The following is an 8,318-nucleotide window of genomic DNA, read 5'->3' on the forward strand; positions in this document are numbered from 1 at the left end:
CCTGGTTTGTTACAGTAAGTCTGGATACGTTCTGGGAACCACAGATATGCCAACTAGATCGACATGGCACGTCCGTAACCGCACAGCGCCGTCCACTCCATGTTTGTGGACGACTGCACTTCAAGATACACTAAATCAATTATGTTGATTTTGGCAGGGTCACCACAATTTAGTTCCAGAACCTCAAAACCTAGAACCTAGAATCTAGAACCTTGAGTGTGATTTGTGATTGGATGAGTGAGTCAGGGAAGAGCCCAATTCACCCCAGCTGCGGAAAGGACACGGTGCGTTTTCCGTACGGCTTCCGCAAGGACTGCAATTCACACCGTGTGCGTTGCGTGTCCGGAAATCTGCTACTGACAGACCACAAGATTACGTGGGGTTCACACTGGAGAGTTGAGTTTACCAATAATAACCGTGTATATAGAGTCCTATTTGTAAACAATAGCCACGCTTGTCTGTTGTTAACTTGTTACATCAATATGCTTTTTGGACATTATTTCTGGGACTTCTACAATGGCTGTTCTACCATGGGTAAGTACGCTTTGTGTTTAAATAGTGTCATTTAGTCATGTTTAATTTATTCTGAGCTCATTTTTTGTCTTAAACGTCCGACTCATGTCATGCTATGTAGCTAGCTAGATTCCCTCACAAAAAATGAGTTCGCAAACGGTTTTATTTTGAAATATACCGCATTTACCTTGATGCGAGACGGCCGACTTCCTGTCCGGCTCGTGTCATTTCTTCAGATTCATGAAATTTCGCATGCAGTATCTGGAAAAAACAGCACGCTTGTGGAAACCTTCCGCATCGCCGCAGTCGCTCCGCACCGCAGCTGGTGTGAATTGACACGTAGACTTGAATGTGTTCTATCCATGCGGCGTCCGTACGAAAAACGCACCGCGTTCGTTCCGCAACCAGTGTGAATTGGGCTTAGGGCTACTGGAAGAAACGAGAGGAGCATGCCGGCATGTCTGCAGGCTGATGTCTTGAGTGAAACACATGCTGGATGTTTTGTTTGTGGCATAGTTATGGCCAATATTTACCATTCATTTTCACAAGAAAGATTGTTGCTCGAGTACCGCTTGTCCTCATTTCATCATCTAAACAGACGCCACAGTATATTCCCTGTCCTTTCACTGTTCCAGAAGGCCGTTTTGGTAAATATGCTTATGGTTGTTGTGAGGATTTAAGATGTTTTGCAGCTAACGCTGTCAGGCAGCTTTTCAAACAAGTGTTCAGAGCACTGATGTTTTGTTATATTTGAGGATAGGCTTGCATACATGTTTTGCAAATGACCATGCAACCAAATCTCATTTTTAGCAACGTATTTCCACATGCTTCAAGCATTACGTCGACCGACCACCTGTCGATTTCAGTAAAGTGTTATTTAATGGCCAATTAATCAACTGCAAGTTCTGTCGTCATAGAGTACAAAAGTTGGTGCACCGACTTGTCACTAATTAGTTAGGGTACTTACTTGTTAGGGTATTTGCGAAAAATATCCTTGATGACCACAATGGCCTCCTGCACAACATAGTTGACCTTTGTCTGGATGAGGTCAAGTAGCGTACTGACACAGCGCTCTGCAGATTGCTAATAACAGAAAATTACATTATCAATCATACAGTGGCATGAAAAAGTATCTGAACCTTTTGGAATTTCTCACATTTCTGCCTAAAATCACCATCAAACGTGATCTGATCTTTGTCAAAATCACACAGATGAAACAACAGTGTCTGCTTTAACTAAAACCACCCAAACATTTACAGGTTTTCATATTTTAACAAGGATAGCATGCAAACAATGACAGAAGGGGGAGGAATAAGTAACTGAACCCTCTGCCTAAGGATACTTAAAGAGCAATTGAAACCAATTTTTACCAAACAATTTAAGTCAGGTGTGTGCCCAATCACTGATGAGTGACTTAAAGCTGCCCTGCCCACTATAAAACACACACCTGGTTAGAATTGTCTTGATGAGAAGCATTGTCTGATGTGCACCATGACTCGCTCAAAAGAGCTGTCGGAAGACCTGCTATCAAGAATTGTTGGTTTGTATAAAACTGGCAAAGGATACAAAACCATCTCTAAAAGTCTGGATGTTCATCAATCAACAGTCAGCGAAGTTGTGTACAAATGGAGAGAGTTTGGCACTGTTGCTTCCCTCCCAAGGAGTGGCCGCCCACCAAAGATGACGCCAAGAGTTCAGCGCAGACCACTCAAAGAGGTAAAAAATAACCCTAGAGTGTCTGCTAAAGACTTACAGAGATCACTGGCACAGTCCAATATCGCTGTGTATGCATCAACTATATGTAAAACATTGGCCAAGAATGGTGTTCATGGGAGGACTCCACGGAGGAAGCCACTGCTGTCTAAAAAAAACATTGTGGCTCGTTTGATGTTCGCAAAAAGGCACTTGGGCACTCTACAGAAGTTTTGGCAAAATATTTTGTGGACTGATGAAGCCAAAGTTGAATTGTTTGGGAGGAACACACAACGTCATGTGTGGAGGAAAAATGGAACAGCTCACCAACATCAACACCTCATCCCCACCGTGAAGCATGGTGGAGGGTGCATCATGGTTTGGGGCTGTTTTGCTTCCTCAGGGCCTGGACAACTTGCAATCATTCATGGAAAAATGAATTCAAAAGTTTATCAGGATGTTTTGCAGGAAAACCTGAGGCCGTCTGTCAGACAGTTGAAGCTAAAAAGAGGATGGATGCTGCAACAAGACAATGATCCAAAACACAGAAGCAAATCGACTTCAAAATGGTTTCAGAAGAACAAAATACAGGTTCTGGAGTGGCCAAGTCAAAGTCCAGACTTGAACCCCATTGAGATGCTGTGGCATGACCTCAAGACAGCGATTCATGCCAGACATCCCAGGAATCTGACTGAACTACAGCAGTTTTGTAAAGAAGAATGGGCCAAGATCAGTCCTGATCGATGTGCCAGACTGATCTGCAGCTACAGGAAGCGTCCGGTTGAAGTTATTGCTGCCAAAGGGGGGCCACAAAATATTAAATGTGATGGTTCAGTTACTTATTCTTCCCCCCTTCTGTCATTGTTTGCATGCTATCCTTGTTAAAATATGAAAACCTGTAAATGTTTGGGTGGTTTTAGTTAAAGCAGACACTGTTGTTTCATCTGTGTGATTTTGACAAAGATCAGATCATGTTTGATGGTGATTTTAGGCAGAAATGTGAGAAATTCCAAAAGGTTCAGATACTTTTTCATGCCACTGTAACTCTCATTATACACGAGGCAGCATTTGTACTCCTGCATGAGTGGACACGTATAAAATGTAAATACAAATAAAACAGTGATTTGCAAATCCTTTTCAACCTATGCTCATTTGACTACACTAAAATAGAGAAACTGATAAGCTTTAATGTATTTTTCCAATGTTTACTCAACACGTTCTAAAAAAAAAATAAAAAAAAATGCTGGGACATTTTAATTGCAAACAGTATTTCCGTGGCCTGTGAGTATATCTTATACACATAAAAATGGTTTTAGACTACATGACCCATTAATTATCAGGGCTAACCTTTAAACAGTATGCTGAATTTAAAACTGTACAATCTATTGCATCCATATTAATATGATCATGACATCTACCATTTAGCGACCATCTCACCTCTACTTTAATGGCACAGCGTCCGATGGCCCTGACAGCTTTACGGACAAAGTCCACATCCACCTCAGTGGCGTATTCTTTCAACTCAGCGAGCACCTGCAGCAAGACAAACAAATCCATATACAGTGTTGTGCAAAACATATACATCTCCCATAAGAAGATATGAAAAAGGCATTAGTATTGTTGGTTGTATATACCTGCGCAATGTTAGCTTGAGACGCCAAGCGGATCATGATGTCCAGTTTCTCCAGTTTGACATAAATCGGGTCATTGTATTTCACAAAGAAAACCTTCATCTCATGTTTCAGGATCTCGGGTCTGAAAAGTAAACTTATTTTAGCCAACTACCAAGCATGGAGCAATACATTTAAAAATATTATAAAGGTCATCCTGTTAAGATGTTACAAAAAGACACTGTTGACAAATTTACCGTCTTTGTACAATGAGGTTGATGTTTCGCAGTGCTACATATTGCAACTCTGGCTCAGCAGAGAGGAGAGTGACCAGAGGAGGGGCCAGCTTCTTTAGTAGGGTCCCATAGTAGTCAAGGTCTTTAGGCAACATCTCCATGAACTTCATGAGAACTTTTACAGCCGACAAAACCACGGCAGAGTTTGCATGGGAGAGCCGTGGGGTGACGCGCTCACAGATGCTGGCAAAAAAAAGTCAAATTTCATTATACACCCCTTAAACACAAAACTGTCTCAAAAGGCTTCACAGGTCCGCAGTTTACAAATATTAATCTAACACAAGGAAAAACTCAAAACTCATGTGGAACAAAAAAAACCCTGACTTTTTGACTAACCTGGCAGACTTGAAAGGGATAATGGATGAAACAAAGGCAGAAAAAGTGGAAATTAACTCTCACCTTTGGGACTCTCGGTCATCTCGAGGAGTGTAATTGGCCAGGCAGTCCAGAATAAAGATCTGTCCCCACTCTGTACACTCATTAAGAGCTGTCAGTAACTTGTTGATGGTTTGAGGATTCAGATCCAGAAGATTGCTGTTGGGATGAGACTCTGCAATCTCTGACAATGCTGCCACTGCGTTTGCAACCACCTGAACATGGAGCATTGAAGCAGTAAAAGTGTTAATGTGGAGCTAATCCCCGACTAGCATGTTGGCCTAATGGAGTTATACCATGGGGTTGGAGTCCGATATCAGGTCTTTGAGGGTATCCAGGAAGCCTTGATCCTCCACCAGCTGTGCATTGATATCATGGAGTTTGGCTACACACACAGCTGCGGTTTTCCTCACATAGGGGTCTTCATCTTTTAAACACTTTCTCAGAGGCTCGCACAGGTACTCTGTGATTTTGTCTACGCGGATGCAGCCCATGGTGCGAACAGCAAGTGCCCGAATTAGGGGATTTGGGTCTTCACAGTCCTGCATAGTAAAAAGAAGAAGAAAAAAAAAATGGTAAACATCAATTTACGCTGTCGTGCTATTAATTTATATTTCTTAATATTCTAAGTAGTACTGCAAGAAAGAACACCCAGATTTCATCATCCATACAGTATATTATGGGACCCAGTCAGGTGAGGAAAAAGAGATAAGACAGACAATGATTATGTACCTTAACAAAGGTGTTGACAGCCATGATGGCCATGTCTGGCTGACTCTTGGCATAGTTCATCAGATAGAGATAGACCAGCTTTTTCAATTCCAGGTTGTCCGTCTGCATACAGTTCACAACATCTGGAAAGAGGGCACTGGAGTGGCCAAAAACCGAATCGTATGTAAGCGCGGAGTAAACATGGAAGGTAATCATCAACCTGATGGGTCAAGAGCAGTTTACCTGACATCCTTGCCAACAGTCATAGATGCAATCACTTTCTTTACTGCCTCCTTCTTTTTCTCTTTTTTATCACTGTTTAACTCAGCCTTGAGCTCAAAGATTTCACCTACATGAATAGAAAAGGTCAGGAAATTATATGAAAGCACAGAATCATAAATTGAATGGATATTAAGCACTGATACTGTTATAGTCACTGATCATATTAATTCACTTGCACAATGTAAAAACAGCTAAAAAAAAAAAAGAAAAAAAAAGAAAAAAAAGTGCTTGTGTCAAATGTGATTAAATTTCAACCCGAGATGTAGGTCGCAGAGGCTAACTGCTGGTACAAGTATACAAGTAAATATAACAAACTATTAAAAAAAAAAAAAAAAAGTCCAGATCTTCATTGGTACAATGATTCATATCAAAACAAAATGTAACTTTTTGCTTATTTGTTTCTTGTTTGTTTTTTAGACATCTAAAATGATAATCAATCCCAGCCAGACCTTTTTTGGTGGTGGTGAAGTACTTTGAGTCTGTCATCTTGGATCCAAATTGTCGGTTCTCCTGTAAAACGCAAACAAATGAAAAACATGAACCTTTTTCTTCCAGTGAGGAAACACCATAAAAGCAACAGGAAAAACTAAAAGTGCAAGTGCAGGGAAACTAAAGGACTTCCTGCCTTTTGGAAGTGCAAGGATCCAACAAAATGAGAATACAATGGATTTTGCTGAAGAAAGCAAACATTTACAAGTTGGGTCATTTTTTTTCCCCGACCACCCTGATGATAATGACTGTCAAAACAAGACATACAATGGTGCAACTTCATGTTGACTAGAGATGGCTTAAAAAAAATAATTATTGAAATCTTATTTTAAATGCAAAATTAAAACATGCTGTTCTCATTGGAAGTCTGGAGTAGCTCAGATGAAAAATAAACTAATGTGTTTTGGAATACAGTAATGGCTCATGGGGTTACTTACATTCCAGGCTACCCCCACAAAATACAAAATACAGTAAGCTGCAAAAAGTTAACCATGATATAGTGAGGGGCGACTCTATTTATTGATCAGAAATAAATGTCAATATAGCTTTTTATTTTATCATTTGAAGAAGAACACATGGTGACAGTGTTTTTGAAAAAGTAAAAATTGCATTTGCCATCATCAATATAGTTGCGGGTACTACAAGTAAGGCAACTCGTGAGTACAGGCAGTGACTCAAAAAGCTCGAAAGTTGATGTTTTGCCTGACAGTATCTTGTAACAGGATCTTGACGTTATTTATTTAGTTCGAGTCAGCAACCATCGTCAAGAGTGGCTGCTGGCCTGAAGTTGCCCAACCAGCAATGTAACCAAACAACGACAGATAACATTTCAAACTCACGCCAAACTGCTATTCCACTTTAAGTAATTGTCAGACTAGCGCTACGTGTACTTGACCAGGACTGACGCGCTGTTAAATTAGCCAGAGATTGTATTAAAAGGTTCGCTAGCATCGAGCTAACGCGATAGCATAGCAGGCTAGACGGTGGATATTCTAGCAAAGAGCAGACTTTTAAAAAAAGAACAATTTTAACCAACAAGTTTCTTGAGCCAGTGCTCCAGGTTGTTCATGTAGTCACACCCTCTTGCCAACTACTTACGCATAGTTGGTTGGCCCATTCCTGCATGTTTACAAGTCAGATGAATGAAAGACTTGCTAAGTGCTAAGTGCTAACGTTAGCTGCTGCTGTTGCTGTTGCTGCGGTGTGGTGCGGCTGTCAGTGTCAGCTAGCCACTTCTTCAGCGAGCTCAGCTGAGACGTGACCTTCTAAGCACAGGCTTAAGGAAGCTTTTGCTGGGATAGTTAAGCTCTTAATCTGTCGGCCTATTTTAAAACTTACACAGCGAATTAGTGCGCACTTTGGATTTAAAAATCACACCGTAAACACAATGAATTTGGTGAGACATCTTACCGTGACAAGCGTAGAAAGAGCTGCGAGGTGGTAATGCTAATGATGACGTTTTCCTTCGCCTCCTCCCATTCCGCACACTTCCGTCTTGCCGCAAAAATAACGTTTGTACATACATACATACAGTATGAGAAGATAAAGTGTGGTTAACTGCCAAAAAAGAAAAGGAAAAAAAAACGACAGGTCCAGAAATAGCTTTAGTTTTTAGTTGGTTGGACCTTTTCAACGTAAGCCTACTTTGTAGAGCTAATGACTAGTTGTAAAAAACTTAATAATAATAATAAAAATAATAATAATAATAATAATAATAATAATAATAATAATAATAATAATAATAATAATAATAATAATAATAATAACACTTTTTGTTAGTATCAGACAGACACATTTGACCTATTGTGTGGAAATTTGGGGAAACACATATAAAACAAATACTGACACTGTTTTTAAATTGCAAAAAAGAGCCATAAGGATTATTAATAGATCAAAATATACAGAATCAACACATCCACTATTTATTAAATTAAATACAATGAAATTTTATGACTTGGTTGAGTTTAAAATAGCACAAATAATGTATAAAGTATACAATAATCTACTCTGCCACAGTACTCAAAAGTTGTTTGAAATTAGAAACTGTCCTTATGATATAAGGGGTACAAGTGTATACAAAAAACCCAAAACAAGAACAAATATTAAGCAAAGGTGTGTCTCCGTTAAAGGAGTTAATTTGTGGAATAACTTGGGAACCGAAATGAAAAGATGTAATTCACTTGTTGAATTTAAAAGAATGTTTAAAAGTAAAATTCAATATTATTATTTAAATCAGATATAAGTTAAGAAGATTGTAGAAATGATTTATTCATTTACTTATTTTTCTTTGATGTATTAATATGAGTGTAATGAAATTTGTATATATGTGTGTTACTAGTGTATTTTTATT

General features: G+C 39.4%; 1 protein-coding gene across 4 annotated transcripts in view; it reads right to left on the bottom strand.

Moving 5' to 3' along the window:
- Window positions 1-7,472, bottom strand: part of ap1b1 (adaptor related protein complex 1 subunit beta 1) — a 30,083-nt gene extending 22,611 nt beyond the window's left edge. The window contains exons 1-10 of one of the 4 annotated variants that reach the window (XM_077521634.1): window positions 7,379-7,472; window positions 5,929-5,989; window positions 5,441-5,546; window positions 5,219-5,354; window positions 4,783-5,028; window positions 4,511-4,701; window positions 4,073-4,294; window positions 3,840-3,960; window positions 3,643-3,738; window positions 1,481-1,596 (exon numbers count right to left, since the gene is read on the bottom strand). In XM_077521634.1, coding sequence (XP_077377760.1) covers window positions 1,481-1,596; window positions 3,643-3,738; window positions 3,840-3,960; window positions 4,073-4,294; window positions 4,511-4,701; window positions 4,783-5,028; window positions 5,219-5,354; window positions 5,441-5,546; window positions 5,929-5,965 — 1,271 coding nt within the window. In that variant the 5' untranslated portion in view covers window positions 5,966-5,989; window positions 7,379-7,472. Of the gene's footprint in view, window positions 1-1,480; window positions 1,597-3,642; window positions 3,739-3,839; window positions 3,961-4,072; window positions 4,295-4,510; window positions 4,702-4,782; window positions 5,029-5,218; window positions 5,355-5,440; window positions 5,547-5,928; window positions 5,990-7,066; window positions 7,294-7,378 lie in introns of those variants that run through there. The other 3 variants (XM_077521633.1, XM_077521635.1, XM_077521636.1) reach the window with 3 other exon arrangements.
- Between the last annotated feature and the right edge of the window lie 846 nt (window positions 7,473-8,318).

The sequence above is a fragment of the Festucalex cinctus genome, chromosome 5 (assembly GCF_051991245.1).
Source record: "Festucalex cinctus isolate MCC-2025b chromosome 5, RoL_Fcin_1.0, whole genome shotgun sequence".
NCBI lineage: Eukaryota > Metazoa > Chordata > Actinopteri > Syngnathiformes > Syngnathidae > Festucalex > Festucalex cinctus.